At 40.8% G+C, this 17,858-nt stretch overlaps 1 protein-coding gene across 1 annotated transcript; it reads left to right on the top strand.

Annotated features, from left to right (window-relative positions):
- Positions 1 to 968: 968 nt before the first annotated feature.
- LOC141938054 (V-type proton ATPase subunit S1-like protein) lies at positions 969 to 17,211 on the top strand. The gene is made up of 7 exons (XM_074856530.1): positions 969 to 1,071; positions 7,276 to 7,316; positions 8,152 to 8,213; positions 9,977 to 10,218; positions 14,378 to 14,428; positions 15,190 to 15,433; positions 16,646 to 17,211. The coding sequence occupies exons 1-7, from the start codon at positions 977 to 979 to the stop codon at positions 16,946 to 16,948; spliced, it is 1,038 nt and encodes a 345-aa protein (XP_074712631.1). The 5' UTR covers positions 969 to 976; the 3' UTR covers positions 16,949 to 17,211.
- The last annotated feature ends 647 nt before the right edge of the window (positions 17,212 to 17,858 follow it).

Genomic DNA, 17,858 nt, shown 5'->3' with positions numbered 1-17,858 from the left:
TCAGCTTTCCTGGTCCCCTGCAGACACTTTGAGTGCAAAGTGCAGTTAGCGAGCAATGTGCGGAGAGTGCACATGGATCATAGGGTTTGAGGAGTCAGCTCATGTGCCTTGTCCTCTTCTTTGACATCACGAGCACAGCTGATGAGTATTCTGAGAAGGCTGATGAGGACAGAGGGTCTGCAGAAGAGGTGCCAGTGCCTGCGACTCACGTATGTTTTGGGAATGACCCATGCCAGAACCAACCTGATGTATTCACAGTGATGTGTATGCACCTTGTTGTTTTGGCCTGGCAGTCCAGAAAGAGAGGCACTGTAATTCTGTGGGCATGTAACAACCATGGTCTATAGTTTAGAGTTATCCGTAAGTATACAAACAATTGAGGTAGAAAACTGGACACTCACAAACTGAATTAGTGCTGAAGAAAGGAAACCACTTCCAAATCTTTGACTTCTAAGCCTGCTGTGTCTGCTTTCACATCTGCAAAATGGGGATAATACTGTTACTCGGAAGGTATTGTAAGACTTTAAAACATGTAATTATTTCTCTGGTTATCATACAGAAAGAGAAATTTCAGAGCTGTTTGGAAACAGCACCTCCACCTTTCTTTAAGGTTAAGGTTGAGTACAGATGAGAAGTGCTCTTCAGTGTGATTTTAGAGTCTGGAAAGACCATCTGATTTTATTTCTTTTTTCCTTATCACATAGCTCACATCCTGGCACAATTTCCCCAGAAGGTGTAATCTTTAATTCACAGGGAAGCTGGAACGTGCCAGCGGTAGGTGTCCGCTGTCAGAATAAATCTGAGCACACGGAGAATTTCTCCCGTGGGTACAGATGCAGTGATGGAGTGGCGAATCCTGCCCGCGATTGGCTGGATCTGCTGCCTGTCACACTGCCAGGCAGAGCGTGGGTGCCCGGCTGCCCGCTGGACCAGAGGAGCAGATGTGCTGGGTGTGGAGGGACTGACTCTCTTCTCAATGGAGAGAAACACTGTCGTTAGGTTCCTACTGCTTTTTGTGTGTGTGGGATTCACGGTGCCTGTGGAGCAAATAATTGCGACAGCGGATGGCAGGTTGGTAATTGAGTGTGTGTATCGACAAATTGCTGGAGTTGAGTGCATGTTGTAAATGTTGTAATATGGTCATTTGTGCTGTGTGGAAGCGGATTCAATCGCAGTTTAGAATGTTAGGACATGGTTTTAATTTTCTTTTCAGGTTTGAAAACACCTGGGGCTAATACAGAAATGAATTACTTCAAAGTCATGCGCGTGGTGCGTTTAAAATGTAACTTTAAAACATTTTTAGAAAAAATACTAAAAATTATTTTAAAATGAGTGTTTTCTGGGCATATGTCTTGCATTACATTTTAATGGCTCTTACACTGACTTTCCCTGGTCTGTGTAAAAAGAGTTATAAATAGAATAACAGCAAGGGTGTGAAAACTACTCCAAGCAACATAGGTGCTAAAATATTCTACTTCCATAGAATGAATATTTGAAGCATGAATTCAATATTGCAGAGAAATATTAAACTTATGAAATTACTGTATATTTAGATTTATCATTTTTTGGTGCTATTTCATTCTCTAATGAAATATAAACAGGAAGCCCAAATCAAGGAGCCAAAAGAGAGGACTTTCTAGAGCCAAGCATTACAAAAGTGAAAACAGCCTAAACTGTATTAGTTGAATCATGCCCCAAAGTCACTAATAACACACAGATCAAATATGCTGATGAAGGTCACAGCTGGCAGTAAAATCTGTGCATTTAAGGCAAGAAGAATACGTGGTGATTTGCTTAAGCTTGTATTAAGAGATCTGGTACTCAGTTACCAATAAATACTACAATATGTTTTCATTTAAATAGCTTGCTGTTCTTCTCTGCCAGTTTTCAGATGTGTTAGTGTCTTCTTAGTATAATTGCACTCTTCTGCAATCAGATCAAAATCTGAGAGAGAACAAGCAGCGTTACATGAACTTTATTACAATAAATATTAAATTAAGTTACGATCTTGATGCCAGTGAATTGAATGGGGATTTTGCCTTTGCATTCCGTGGAGGTGGGATCATGCCTGCACAGCATTAATCTGCTAGAAGTTCTATGAGCTCAATTTCATTTTTTATATTAAAAATGAAAGCTTGAGTATCTTGGCATTCTGATCCAGTTCTTATCGGACATCCGTTAAAGTGCAGATCGAACCCCAGTACTCAGTACATTGTAAAATAATTATGTAAATCTGTCTTCCTGTGGCAAAAACCACGAGGCTAGCAAAATATGACACACAATACTTAAAATTTAAAAACTATAGGAGTCATGGGCTTTGTAGATATTTCTTAATGGTAGAACTTAAACACATACATTTAGAACTTAACATTTTTTGATATGATGTTTCTTAGAAGGAACTAGCTTTTGCCCTGAATCTGAGCTCCCAGGCTTACACATTTGTAATTTTAATAACTTCATTGAAATTACTTATGACCAGTGTCCCTGCAACGACAACCAGTTCATTGCTACCCAGACCTCAGCAAGCATTGATCACCTTTCATCATAACTTTGTTTTTAGTGCGTTTGAAAGTTCACATGTTATTTTCCAACTAAACTTCATAAATTAATTGAAACTAGTTCAGCAGCCAGTGAGGCAGTCTGCAGCTGGACAATATTAGTATTAGAGTGATCATTCTGCAGTAATCGAAATACTGGAGTAGAGTGCATTTTGTCATCTGATGCAGTTTGTCAGAGCGGCAATATGAAGAGTAAAAGGTGGTGTGAATATGGCTTCCCTTAACCTGATGGCCTGAAAACTGTCTGTGGCCTTCACACTCGATCACTGCTGAGTGCCAGGCTTATTCACACAGCTCGTTTGGGTGGACAAAAGGCTACTCACGTGAGAGTCTTCAAGGGCTGGAGTCTGTATGAACTTTTTCAGACAAACAAGCCAGACTCGGTTATCTTATGCAGGTGGATAATGTCATCTGATAAGAGGGAATTTACGCTTCTTTATACTTATAATCTTATTTAATTGGGTTTTACATAGTGATTAGTCATCCCAGTGCTTTGTATTAGGACTAATCCAATTTCATGTGAGTTCCTGACATACTTGGTATGGTAAACATACAATATATGGGTGTATCTGGGCTAGTTACTTATGAATTGGTAAGGAAGAATATTAGTCATCAAATCACATACTATGTGTGCAACTGAATTTCAAGTTTTAGGGTAGAGTGGCTGAAAAAAATTATAAATTTAAAAGTCTAGTCTCTAATTCAGTGTGCTAAAAATTATTTGCTGTCACTGATTTGCAGGTCTAACCACTGTTTGCTGATAGTTTTGCAGGCAGTAGAGAAGGCTCTAGGGCTAGCTAGTTTCCTGTCTCTTATACACGTAGTTAACATTTTTATACACAGAAAAGAATACATATTTTTAATCGGTTGTTATTTTCCTGTTTTTTCTTTCAATGTTTTTGGTCTATGAAATATACTCCAGCTGAGGGCAAAAGGGCCTCACTGCTAGAGATCACCTGTGAATTCTCCAGCTTGCCTGATTTGACAGCAGGATCGCTATTGAAGTCCATCCATTCCTGTCACAGATCACACACTTCTGGGGCACCTCAGGGTTATGAGTGTCACAGGCAGCTGACAGACCCAATAACATCCACATTAACTCATGATTGCTCAGAAACCGGGAGGCGATCCTCCCCTTACGCCACTGATAGACTGTCCGTGTCATAGCGATCTGGCTTTAGTAAGACAAAGCAAAGACTCCAAGCCTTGCCGTGATGGAGTTCCCTCTCCTTTCTGTAATGGGGCTGCACGCACTGTGCAGGAGCGAAGAGGGCAGCCAGCATTGCTAATAAACAGAGTAACGAGCAGGAGTACCTGGGTGGAGTTGCTCCACGTCCATGCTTCCGCCTGCCTCCCAAGTGGGCCTGCCATCTGGCTGATTGTATTTGTCATACTGTGGTACTTACCGGTGGCTGCTGGGTTGCTCTCTCCACTTCATTTCCCATGACATTGTGAATATTTCATTAGTGGTGCACATTCATCTATATTTGAGTATCTTCATGCTGAGAGCAGAAACTTGACATTCCTTCTGGAGCAGCACGGCTGCGCGTTGCTGTGGTTTTACATGTGGTGCAGAGGAGTCCAACTGCATTGTCACGAGCTCCCAACCTGCATCCGCAGGCTGTGTGGAGGCCGGTTATAATTGTTCTGCTCAGGATGTAAGCCCACGGGGGCATTCGCAATGAGTTATGCCTCATATATTTGTTGTATGCTCTCCTCAAGGCTTGATGTTGCCTATCAATGAGCATTCCTCAAGGTGATATAATTGGCATGACCATGGTATTAGCCTTAGTCCAGATGGGAAGCTAAATAATGATTTTTTTTTTTTTTTGGTAATTGACAGTCATGAAAACACAAATAACCCTTCCTCTTCCCAGAACAGTATAAAAACCTTTCAAGTCCAGTGAGGGAATTAAATGAATCACACAATTTTACACCACTCTCTTCTTATCCCAGTGTTTTAGTCTGCACATTACAGCATGGTGATTTCCAAACTGGAGTAATGGGCTATGAGCTTTTAGTTATGTATTTAGGGAGGAGCTAAAATTATAACTAAGCGTAACTAAATATGTAAAGGTACAACTAAATATAACTATAGTTTGTATAACTAAATAATTGACATTAATTTCCTTTTGGTGTGCCTCATTTTTGTAGCTATTATAATGAAAAAAATGCCCCAAAATTGCCCTTTCCAGCCTCAAGGCACATTCTGTCATGAAAGAAGACTAGAAAAGAAAAATAAGGCAGCATCAAATCACAAAACCCATGTTCCTAATCATTAAACAACCTAACAGGGAGTTTTGCCTGAGTAAGAAAACAAGTTTTGGTCCATTTTGGTCATGTCTTTTGTTACCTGTCTGACAAAATAAGGATTATTTCCACTCATTTCTGAAGGCTGGCCGCTGTTGGCACAAGACCTTTGAGCTGCTTGAAGACCTCAGCCCAGCACTAAGCCTGGCACCAAGGTGAAGGTGGGACCCACTCTGAAAGTGCATGGCCTTCTTGAAGTCACTGGGATTTAACAGCTACGACTGAGGAGAAAGTTGGTCTCACTATACGTAAATAGAGCTGCCAGACTGGTTTTAAACAGTGTTATCTACATTGAACTTTTTTGAACGTAAGATCTTTTTAAGGATCTTTCAGCTCAGATCGCAGTCTTTTTGTGCTGTGTTACCTTTTCTCTGGAGACCGTCTACTGCTTTATTGCCCTGGCTGCTGAAGAGACCGAGCAGCCTGCCTGATGGTCTGGAGCAAAGCTGCTCATCAGACCTGGTGTTTTGTCAGCAAAATGACAAGCTGGAATACAGACTCTGCTTCACTTTTATCTGTTTTGCCTTCTGGGTTTGAGGAGTTTGCAAGGGGACACAAGAGATCTATTTGTGGCAGCAGAGAGTATGCCTGCAAAAGGACATTCTCACTGGAGAGACACTGATCAGAAGAGCCTCCTGCCCTCCTGAACCTCAAGTGCAAACAAGACATTGTGTGTGAAATCTGTGCTTTGGTGAGGCTGGTAACATTACCAAGGGTTTCAGGCAAGCCAGGTTCAGTGTGATCAAACTCTCTGACTGCCAGAGCTGCAAGGGCATGGCAGCAAGCAGGGCAGGCTCTAAGCCATCCCACGTTTCTCCTTTGGTGGTGTTACATTGTTCAGACTCTTATTTGCCATTAAGGATGCCGCAATGGGAATTACATTGGCATCGCTCCTGCAGTACATCCTGTTGGGTAGCACAGATCCTCCTACCCAGGGAGTCCATCGGGGAGAGGGTTCACCCAGATGTTCAAGGGCTCCCCAGCGAGTCCAAGGCTTGACTCTGCAATTCAAATACCTTATGGTACAATTTACACATAAATACTGAAAACTGTTTTAACTCCTAGACCTTATATGCTAGTCTTTGTGTATATCTTTTCAAGTGTTTTGATTTTGTGGTGGATTGGAAAGGTGATAAGAAAAAGGCAAGAAAAGATAGAAGTGTATTTCCATGTGAAGTGGCTGTGAGGCAGGTCTGTCCCCACCATTGCTTATGACCTGGAAGCACTGTGTGGGCAGAAGCTGGGCAGGGTGTACAGAGTCTCTGGGATGACACTCGGCTGTGAGTGTGGGGCTGCTGATGTGTTCACGGGCTGGGGAGTGCTGACAGCAGGCTTGAGAAGAGGGCACATGTCATCAGATCAGTAGATAAATCCATGTAGGGGGCTGCAGGTCCCTAGGAAGCTGCCGTGGTGTGGAGGGGGCAGGAAGGTGTTCCTGTGACTCAAATGCCTGGTGGAGGTGATCCACCTGAGGGATCTCTGAAAATGAGCCATTTTTATCCTGGGTACACTCGATTTGGGATTAATTTGCCCTGTCCCTGTGACATTAACCAGCCAAGGATCTGAGTTACGTTTTGAACGTTTTATTGAATTAAGCAGGAATAGGAGCTGTCCCCAGTAAACTTGCTGCAGACTTTAAATCCAGATGCTGTGCAGTAAACGTGGAGTCTGGTCCTAAGGGAGAGCCTCGTTTTTTAGACTTTGATCTTATAGGTCTTTGGTGATATATGTGAATCTGCTGGGCTTGATTCTGTAGTTCAGGAAGGCAGATCATACTTACACCAGCTGAAGACTTGTCCCTAAATCATACCAAAGAAGGAAATCAAAGGCTGAAAATTTCACAAGCCTGATAGTTGTCACTTGAAATGTGCTTCACTTATGCCCTACCTTGCAGCTGACTTCCATGGGATTTAGGAACGCTTGGAACCATTCAACTATCTTTAGATGGCTGTAAATCTGGGCTCAAGGCATACTAGCCTAGTGCATTTGCTCTCTTCTGGAGGAATTCAGCGTGTTGCCTCTGAAACTCACTGAGGGCTGAGGATGGTGCAGTGCTATCCTTTTGTTCCCTGGCTTGTGGGCTGGAACTGGTTCAGTCTCTAACCCAAAACTCATGTCACATGGAACAAGAGGGTTAGAGAAGACTTTAGTCAATATGATAAGGATATGAGAATGCCTGGTGGAGGTGATCCACCTGAGGGATCTCTGAAAATGAGCCATTTTTATCCTGGGTACACTCGATTTGGGATTAATTTGCCCTGTCCCTGTGACATTAACCAGCCAAGGATCTGGGTTACATTTTGAACGTTTTATTGAATTAAGCAGGAATAGGAGCTGTCCCCAGTAAACTTGCTGCAGACTTTAAATCCAGATACTGTGCAGTAAACGTTTTTCTCCTCTCTTCTAGCTCACGTGCATTTTCAGATCAAGATTCTCTGCAAAGAAATGGTAAGGCTTTCAGTGGGCTAAATCCCTGGATACTGGCTCTGTTAGTGTGGCTGTAAAGGATCTTCATTCCCAGATGCTTCTTCTGTTGGCATTATGACTCTTCTGTCAAATGTTTTGTTAAAGCACATCCCTCTTTAACAAATATCCTTTAAAGGATTTGCCTGGTTAAAATAATAATTTACTGACTGACTCTGAGATGCAGTGAGAATGTGGAAGAAAGAAATATTAACTCTTTTTTTTTTTTTTTTTTTTTTTTTTTTTTAAATTGAATGAAAACAGAGTTAAATGTTTGAAGATGGAGCTGTGAGAGTGGCCATGAAATGATCTGTCATCTGTGAAACTTCATTCTCCTGGGAAACAGTTGGGCTGTCAGGTTATTTGTCACAGCTTCCCATCTCTGGCCAGTACAAGGAAAGAAATTCCCACCCATAGTTAACACACTTTTGCCATGCAATTCAACACACCCTTTGACAATAGAGTTTGCTCTATGAAGAAAAAAGAAGCTTTTGTTAAGTGTATTTGGGATGAATAAATACATGTATAGACTGAATGCTCTTATTTTTGGGCACTGGAGTTCTTCCCAGTAAGGGTGGGAAGAAGTTCAATGAAAAGAAGAGGAACCTTGTTGTATGAGTAAGGTGAAGTAAACTAGAAAATGCATGTATTGAAGGCAATATTCGCACCAAGTCAAATATTTTCCAAAAGAAAAGCAGGTATTCTGAAGTACACATTTTGTGCAGCGGTAATTATTGTTTTCATAAGAACGTTCAAGATTATGCTTTTGTAAGTGATTGCATGTTTTCTTTGTAGGCTAATAACTCACTTTCTTCTGCAGGTCGACGTTATGATGGTGGTGTGAAGCCAAAATTTAATGTAAATCAAGCAGCAATTACACAGGTAATGTTTGAAGGACTGAATCTATAAAGTTTTTTCATAGCACATTTAGATATTTTCATTTGCATTATTGAATTAAATAACACATTGTTTACAAGAAACAGCCAACAAAACTCTAAATCATTGTGATGTGGTGCTGATTCACCACCTGCTGTACAAGATATCTTCTGCTTTTCTGGGAAGTGAGGTGAGACTTCAGTTGACATCACTGGTGCTGACTGGCAGTGGGTTTGGGTGCAGGGTCTTACTGAAAGATCCAGATCCTATCATCCATATGCTGAACAATGCCATTTGACTGCTGCAGCCAGTATTTTGCTTATATCACCTGGTACTTAAAGAATAGCTGAAGCAAAACTGCCAATTATTTAAATTTGGTGGGAGTTTTTCCAGAGTTCAGCCTGTAGGTCTTGTCAAAAACTGAACATAAAAGGCTTCCTTACCAAAAAACCTGCAAGTGATGCAATCTAATGTAAATAATCTGTTGATTAAATCTCTCTCATCTGTACTTCTGAGAAGTCAGCCTTACCATTTATACAAATGACAGTCATAGTCAATGTTTTTTGCTGGCTGTTGTGTCACGTTTTCTGACCATGATCCTACCTTGCTTTCAGCTTGTTCCTGTGAGTATTTACTAATTTTAATCCTAAAGCAGTTTTGCGCCGTATGTAAGGTCAAGTATCAAAAGGGGTCTTTCAGGGTCTGAACTGGGAGATATGATTCGCTAATCTGAACAACAACAACAAAAAAATCTCTCTTTAAGCCAAAACAAAGCTTTGGGGCTTAACCGTATCCGTTCCAGAGCCTGGTAGATGCTGTTTATGACTGGGACTCAAAACAACTCTCTTGTTTGTACATGATTTGAACTTGCTTAATCATATGACATGCAAAATAGCCATGCAGACATTGTATATGTTATATTCAGAGAGGACATATGTGTAGATGGAAAAGACATGGTCTCTGGAAATTTTAGTTTTAAATATGGAAATGACGGATATTTAAGTCCTTTCTGAACCCTAACTCACTGTCTCAAATTATATTGCCCGACAGCCAAATTGTCCTCCTTTTGCTATGAAATTTGTCTTAGAAGGGATAGCATTTATCTAATGTCTACAGATGACATGGAAGCTGCAGTCTCCAGGTTTCATCTTGTGAATGACTGATTTTGCGAAGGCAGGGACCCATACTGAGCCATCCTGTTCGGCAGCAGGCATTTTCCCGATTTTAAAGCCATCAGGAACCAAACTATCTGCAGGTAGATGTAGACTTGGACATTTTTTTTTCACCTGGACAGCTGCCTAGTGTGCTTTCAGCATGGTAGGCTGTGTCCTTGGCCCAAGCTGAGTCTACTTTGCTGTGTTGAATTAATTCTTACAGGTGTCCTAGAGAGTCTTCTGCTAGGGTGAGCACCTTGTGAGCATCTATCTTTGCTTAAACTTTTTATACTGGGCAGCTCTACAGTGTGCTGGGGTGAGATGGGACCATGCTGAGAATGTGGTTTGCCCCAGTGATACTACCCTAGTAGGATAAATATAACTCATATTGTCTCTCTGGCCAGTTTTGCTGGAGCTAGAGGTCTGTATGGAGCCATTCCCATGGTGGGAAGGGGTTAGCCAGGGATTTCTCTGCTTCCTCAGTTCAGTACTGCCACGACTGAGAACTGGCTCCACAGATTCTCACCAAGTTCTGGCCTCCTGTATTCCGGTAGGATTGAGAGTAACTCCTGAAATACACATCTTCTGATGCTAATCTTTTATGCGGTCAATCAGGTTGTCAGCTACAATTTGAGCAGGAAAGGACAGTGGGAAAGAGCATCCTGGAGGCCGTTCACCCACAGCCACTACAGCCCTCTCAACGTCACGGTTAATGGCACCCCCTGCATTCTCTTCTGGGCCAAGAGGATCATGATTAAGTTTGAAAACCACACGCAGCTGGATTTGACGGAGAAGACATTTGGTGTCCATGCAACAGTGGATATTGGAGATTCAAACTGCAGTGAAGACAATGCAATGTAAGGTGGCTTTCTACTCTGCCGATGGAACCAGTACCAAATACCAAGTCTAGTAAATACATACTGAAGGAAACAGACCTTGTATTATGTGTTGTAGAGCCCCAGGGGCCAACTCCTTCCTATAATGTCCTGACATTGCAGGCAGCAGGGCAGCAAGGGTTATATACTTTCAGACCAGTCTTTCATGGGGCACATGGATGTCCATAGCTGTCTTAATCCCTTGCAGTGGAGTAGTCAATCCTTGTGACCAGCCAGTTTTGCTCTTTAGTGCCTACGAGGCTGAAGCTGTTGATCTCTAGTCTCCATCTGTCTTACATGGCTGCTTCAGAGATTGAATCGTGTATCCTAGGCTGAATATAGGGGCTTAGGGGCTGGCTGTGCATGACTACTTATCCCTTCATAGGATGTGTGCCAGCAATAATGTAAACCATTAGTACAAGATGCAGATGTGCATTTAGGAACAGAGTTAGGTAGCCCCAAGTCCCAGGATGTGACCTGTGAGTTGCTGGAACCAAAGAGTGAATTCACTACAGGTTTGCTAAAAGGTCTCCGAAAACTTGAACTGTACATCCCAGTCTGTCATGAATTTCTTCAGCATGAGCAGCATTTAGCAGCTTTGCTCCTGCTAAACCTGAGTGAGAGCTGTATAGTAACCTAAAGATCTAAAATCCTCCAATCCTGTGGCTGTACTACAGAAGCATGTATTTTTTTTTATTTCCTTTGTCATGTACTTGACCACTTCTTTCCCTCCATGTAGTGTGCTGGCTGGATTCATTTCTAATGCCAGGTCATTGATTCCAGTCTGGTAGGCAAGAGTCTAAAAATTAGGAGATGGATACCTAACTGGCCATGTGCTGAACATGAGCGCTGAGTACTCCATAAATGGTGTTTAAATCTGTAATGACACAAAACAATAAAAATAACATGACCAAACCCAGCAGTTTCACCTGTACATCTAAAGGCATTTCCAGAGAAAGCAGGTATAACCTCTTTCTGTTTATATGTATGTGAAGGATAACCCAATGTGCACAGAAATATTAGTGAGGTTACAAGAAAGCTAAAAGTATAATGGAAAAAGAAGCCAGGTTTTCTCCCCATGGCATCATAATATTTGAGACATTCTGGATTTTACATAATCAGCATGTGAACTAATCCAGCACTACGTTTTGACAGACAGGTAGAGAATGGAATAGCATTATTTTAAAAATAAAAAGTAGTAACTTAACAAACATTCTTCCAGTCTTCAATTCAGAAATAGTCTTATTAGTAATGATTGTAACCTAATAGAAAATATGCAAAAGTAAGGATTTCAAAACACAAAGTATAGTTTTGTAGTTGGCTTGAAAAATCAGAAAGACAGTGCAGTGGTGGGCTGCAAGCTTCTACTGGAGCTGCTGTTTGGAGACTGTTAGATTTGAGCAGGCTACTCTGTCTACATAACTGTCACAGGTACCTCTGCAGTCTGGTTACAGTAGTGCATGCTTCATTCTGTAAATAGAGAGTTCTAAGAAATAAGGACTTGTCCTGGCTTTGGCTGGGAGGGAGGTAATTCTCTTGTGTTTCAAGTTTGTGGCTAAAACAGTGTTGATAACACACCAGTGTTTTGGCTCTTGCTGAGCTGTGCTTGCACAGTGTCCAGGCTTTCTCTGTCACTCTGCCCCACATTGAGTAGGTTGAGGTTAGCAAGAGTCTGGAAAGGGACAGTGCCTGGACAGCTGACCCAAGCTGGCCAAAGTTATATTCCCTGCCATATAACGTCACGCTCAGCAAAAGAATTGGGGTAAAGGAAGAAGAAGTGTGTAGGGATTATGTCTTCCAGGGTGGCTGTTGCTGAGAGATTCGCTGGGCATTGGTCTGTTCGTGGGAGATGGTCAGTGTCTGCCCTTGCAAAACTTTGGACTTTTTTTCCCCCTCTTTCCTCCAATTATTAAACTATCTTGACCCCTGCGTTCTGTCTCTTTTGCTCTTCCTCTTCTCTCCCCTGTCCTGCTGTGGGGTAGGGAGAGCAGAGTGAGTGAGTGGCTGCATGTGTCTTAGCTGCACAGGTCTGTATATTCTGCTTGATGCATTATGTTGGAAGATATTTGAGAATTTATAGAACACATTATTCATTTAAAAAGCTACAGGAAGAGTCAGGGAGCAGAGCTACTCTACAGCATACCCTTGGCATGCCTTTTTATCAGTGTTTCATCATATCTGAGGTTTGATCTCAAAATCTGTGGATCCAGTGCCATCTTACCTGCCATGTCTTCTGATCCTTCTCTTTGTTTTTCCCAGTTTTCTGAGTAGCCTTGAACTGGGGACACAGCTGCTAAAGGCAGGCAGGATCTTGATACTTAGTTTGCAGCTGAAGCTGGCATTTTTTTTCCAGGGTCAAGAGATACACTGTGACTACTGGGCCTTTTCTCCTCTGTTCTGTGGAAAGAGAGGGGAAAATGCTACCCCTTCCCAATGGTTATGCTTTCTTGTTCGTTCTGTTCTTTGCCTATTTGGGATACACTGAGAAATACTAGTCCCACTGACTCCTGCCCTTTGAATGTGCTCCAGAATCCTTACCAAGAAAGGCCTGGCTTATTCTGAGCTCTTGCTAGGAGGGATTTGTCAGGACATTTGACAGGTTGCGTGAACAGGTCTGTGGCGTCTCTGCTGGATTCCAAGTATCAAGTCATTAGAAACTGTACGTTTCAAGTATCCATTCATTGCCACTGACAGCATCTAAATACCCATGGAGGTCCCTGTGTGTAGAAATCATGCTCTATGGATAGGAAAATGGGTAATCTGGGCTCATGAGTCAGGATTAGCCTCAGTGTAATTGCCAAATACAAGTCTTGAGTAAGATTTTCACTCAACTTGCGTTTGACTGTAGCAGAGAAGAAAGGGAAAAACTGGTTTGAATGTTACTCTGTAGTCTCAGGTTTAAGAACTGACCTAAATTATGCCAGTTGATAGCTGAGTGCTCACATGATGCATTGCCCCTTTTTTCTCACCACAGAAAAGTCCCTTAGACTTCTCACTTCTCCAGCCTTCTTTGTGAAGACAATACTCTGTTGTGGCTTTAGGCTAGCTTTAAAGCTGGTTTATACTGTCTAATCCATGCAAAGTAGCTGGAGCCAGGGAAAAATATTTGACACCAAACACATATGCATTTGCTAGATGAATATAATAATGTGGGGTTTTTTTTATGCACCACCTTCTGGATCAGGCCACTGAGTTGAATGCCATATTTTTCTGTGTCTAATCCTCAACTGTCAATGACTTCCCTTTGTAGGGAAGCAAGGGATAGTCTAGATTCAGTGTCCTGGCTTATTGGACCAGTGTCAAGGTACAAGAAGTCTAGATCTCGTATAAAATCACAGGGTTAGTGGTGGTTTTTTTTTAATTTTCTTTGACTTTAGATTTGGAAGTCTTTCAGATGCTGCATGGTTTCACTATGTTTTGTCTCTAACTTAGTCTGAAAATGTTATGTCAACGCTGAGAATATATTATGGAGGTTTTAAGAGGCAAAATATTCTTAAGCCAAAAAAATGTATGCCACTCAGTCAGGCAGTGCTATAATGCATGAATTCCAGAGATGGTAGAAGGGTGGTAGAGTATACATTAGTTTACAATTAACCTGCTAGGGCCTTTCAGTTTAGTAAACTTCATGTGCCCATGCTCACCACAGATGAGCTTTGTGGAGCTACCTCAGTCAGTGTATTTATATTGCTTTAATGATGCACATGTGTGGAATTTGAACTCAAATGTCATCTGCATTTCTTATGCTCTAGTATCTAAAAAGATGAGATTAATGTGGTGGTTTACACTTTCTAATGACATACAGAAGTGATTCATGACTAAGATATGGCTTGAGAAGGAGAACAGAGATCAAATTAACATAATTGTCAACTGGTGTTGGAAGCAACGGGATTGGAGTATGTTGAAAGTTGAGCATACAGTTCTGTTCTTTCTGGATGGTCTAGGTCTTGTTAAAATTAACAGCTGAACTACCAGATTTCACTGGAGGAAGATTTAATCCTTTCAGGTTTTTTTTCTACTGACTTCAAAGGTATACTGTGCAAAAGGCTCTGTGTATAACTGTGCTTAATCTTTTGTGCTGCTTTTTTTCCTTAAGATTTCTGAAGTTTTTATCTAGCCTGATGTTACTTGCTTTTTGACCTAGGCTTTCTCTGAAGTTTGGTGACATTGGCAATCTAAAGGGACTTGTTATTAGGTAAGTTTATATGATAAAGAAGACATTACAGGTTTAAAGAAAAGATAAAGATGATAAAGAAAATATTACATCTTAATATCCATTGTTATACAGCAACTTGTGCAATTTGTTTTGGGAGAATTTATGTAAGCAAAAAATAATGTGATAGAACTGTTATTTGTCAGACAGAACTGCATTTAATGGGTCTGTTATTCTACAAACAAGGTCCGCATTGTTTTATTAAGGCATTTCTTCTATGTTGACTTTTCTATTCACAAGAAGAGTTCAGGTCATCTCTTGAATAGAATCTTCCCATGTCTTAGATTTTTGCTAAACCTTGGTAATTAGCTACAATTCAGCTGGGAATTTTGCTGTGAGAACTGACAGCGTGGACTGCTCAGGCATCAGACTGTGACCTACTTTATGTTTGCTTCTTGGCAATCAAAGGAAACAACATTTCTTGATAAATAGTTTTCCATATATCGGATGGATGTACAGTACCAGTGTTCCGTATAGACTTTTTGCAGTCATTTAGGAAAAATCCCTCATGTTTCCTCTCACTGTGTGGGAGAGCAGCAAATTCCTTCAGCTGCAACAATGAAGAAACTCAAATAACTTTCCAGACTCAATAGAAGGAGCTGGAGCTCACACTGATATAAATGGATGAAACTCTCTTAATAGCAGTGTGTCTTCTAAGATTATTCAACATGTGAATTTAATAGTTAGAAGTCTTAGTTAGACTTGTTTTCTTACTCACCTTTCTTCCCATACAATATTTTCAGATTTTTATTAACAACTACCTATTACCAGCTGTCTGTTCAGAACTGGTTCAGTTTACACAGACTGCAACTTCTTTACAACCACTCCATACAAGCGACATTTAATGCAACCAGAATATATGCACCAGCAACTTACTCCTACCACTGTGAACATGTGAGCAGCCTGCAGAGATATGATGCACTCCTCATACCCAGTTCTGCAAATGATCTTTCAAAGCTTTGGGAAGTCACTTTTATTGATTTCCAGGTAACGTCATGGAATTAAGGCAGACGGATCCCATAGGTAGACTGGTGGGAAATTTTGTACTTCACTGCCAAGAAAGTATAATGACCTTCCATGTACAGTTTACAGGATCTCCATGGAACTTGAAATAGAAATTGAATAGAAATGAAGACTTAAATTATACGTATCTTCCTGTCAAAGAAAATGAAGGGCCATATAGATTTTCTGTAGTCTCTTGCCTGGGTTTCCCTTTAGCTTGAGGAGTGAATTTAACCCTTTTAGCTTGAGGAGTGTATTTAAGTTTCAGTGTTACACCTCTCTGAGCTGGGCTCTCAAACCCTGCATCAATAACAACATTAGTCACCATGTATGGGATTCATCTCCCTTAAATTTTGATGCCTTAGTATTTTTAACCTTGTGCCCAGTCTGCCTCTAAAGCACTGGATAATTCCTCTAACTCATCTTAATTCCTTATTTCAAGATGAGATTAATCATCTTCTGAAACTGCATATTTTTCTGCATTTGACAATAAGGAAGCCTAAGATGACTGGACTATGATGTCTTGCTTTTAGTTACCTAAATTATAGAGGATGAAGAGCTGAAAAAGGGAACTGGGGGGAAAAGATATCTCCCTTTTCTGACCATAAGATAAATGCCCATGGACCAATCTAGTGAAGCAGACAGTCAATTCCCTGAATGCCAATGTGATAATTAGAACTGAAGCCCCAAATAAAACTTACTGGTATTGGCCATAGTTGAGTGCAACTTCAAGTACTTTAGCTGATTTGCTGTCATATACTGCAGAGTTCTAGTATTAGGGTAGTCAATTGAGAATATTTCCTTGTTTGTCATTTGAAGTTTATGCAGTTTGAAACAGAGACTCTGGAGATTCTCAACAAATGATACTGGAAATGCACCGTTAACTTGAAAGGTACCACACTTACAACTAAATACGACTGGGCTATCAAGACTGATCATAGAAGATTTTGTTTAAAACACAACAGCAAATCCTTTGGGCAGCAGAATGAAGGGGATTAGAATAACTGGTGGTTCCTAGAAGACTGACCTGGATAGACTCTAAGTGTTAATTCCTGCTGGCACTGATAGATACACTTTTGCAATAAGTAGGTATTAGATTAAAAATTCTTTCTGGCATCAGGAGCAAATTCATGAAGTTGTTGGTAACCAAGACAGCAAATACTTTATTTAATATGAGCCCTTTTATTCTCTTTGTAGATTCAAGGTTTTAACATTCAAGAAGGACATTTTGCCTATGCAAAGGACTGTGCATCCTTTTTGTCTCCAGCAATACTTATGGGATTGGTTATGTCGCTGATTCTGCTGCTGGTTCTTGCCTATGCTCTTCATATGTTGATCCACCTGAAATCTCTTGACAGGCACTATGAATGCAAAGCTTCTCCAGCCTATTTTGCAGAGATGAAAGACAATGACATGGGGGATGAGAAAGAGCCACTGAGAAGCAGTGGAAATGAGTCTTATGAACTTAGAAACCAACAGTTCTGTAAAATCTATATTTAGCAGTATGCATCTGTCTCAGTGAAACAAGTGGTGTTTTCTTCTGCTGGCACTGTCGTATGTAGCTTGTGCAGATTTTTCACCAACAGATGAAAGGAAAAGTAGGTAACAGACTGTTTAGCTTGTTGCTGTCTGTTATTTATTGATAACCATCTCAAAGATGCCTTGGGAAGCAAAAATTCCTTTGTGAGTAAGAGATTTCATGTGATGGGAGTTTATTCCTGTAGAACAAACCCAAAATGCATCTTTTAAACCAGCTTACCAAGTCCTGGAGGGGGAAGCAGTAATGGACCCTTTGAAGTTAAATAAAGATACAAAAAAATTGAAGAATAAAAATCTCGTTGCTTATTCTTTCAGAAGGCAAGATTTTTCCTGCTTTTGTATTTGCTTCATCCACCCTGTCCTGACAAAATAGCATCCATTCCTTTCTCAGTATATGTTTTCCTTTTATTTTCCAAATTACATCGTCCCTTCTTTGTCCTCATAAACTTTTATTCCTTTGGAGTTTCAGAGCCATATAGGCTGTGTATTATGCACTACACTGGTGAAATAGTGATGGCTCTGGTACAGCAGCATCTTGATACTTTTCTCTGTCTAAGCTGTAGGCTTACTGTAAGGATCTAGTTGGAGAACAGTAGACATCTGCTCAAAGGCTTACCCTTAACTTCCCGGATCAACTCTATGCCAAAAGACAGATTATAAGCATTATACCCTGTAATTCTAGGTTAATTTCTTTTCTATCAAATCCCATCAGTCTTCCTTGAGAGTTTTACCTGAGTGGAGATAGCCAGTGCTATAATTGAAAATATATATAAACAAAGTGGTGGAAGCTCCCCAGCAGTGAAAAGGATACTGTGGTATAATTTCCACTTATCCTTCTGACTGTTTAAAATACTGTCTTCCCACTCATCCT

Source organism: Strix uralensis, chromosome Z (assembly GCF_047716275.1).
Source record: "Strix uralensis isolate ZFMK-TIS-50842 chromosome Z, bStrUra1, whole genome shotgun sequence".
In the NCBI taxonomy this organism is placed as follows: Eukaryota; Metazoa; Chordata; class Aves; order Strigiformes; family Strigidae; genus Strix; species Strix uralensis.
The sequence above is the reverse complement of the archived record's forward strand: the minus strand, read 5'-3'. Positions and strand labels throughout refer to the sequence as shown.

What these genes read in the sequence shown, in the direction of transcription:
- LOC141938054 (XM_074856530.1), top strand. Translation starts at nt 977, where the DNA reads ATGGAGAGAAACACTGTCGTTAGGTTCCTACTGCTTTTTGTGTGTGTG. An exon ending in CTAAAGGGACTTGTTATTAG is followed by an intron (nt 14,429 to 15,189) that starts GTAAGTTTATAT and finishes CAATATTTTCAG; the next exon opens with ATTTTTATTAACAACTACCT. An exon ending in TCACTTTTATTGATTTCCAG is followed by an intron (nt 15,434 to 16,645) that starts GTAACGTCATGG and finishes TTCTCTTTGTAG; the next exon opens with ATTCAAGGTTTTAACATTCA.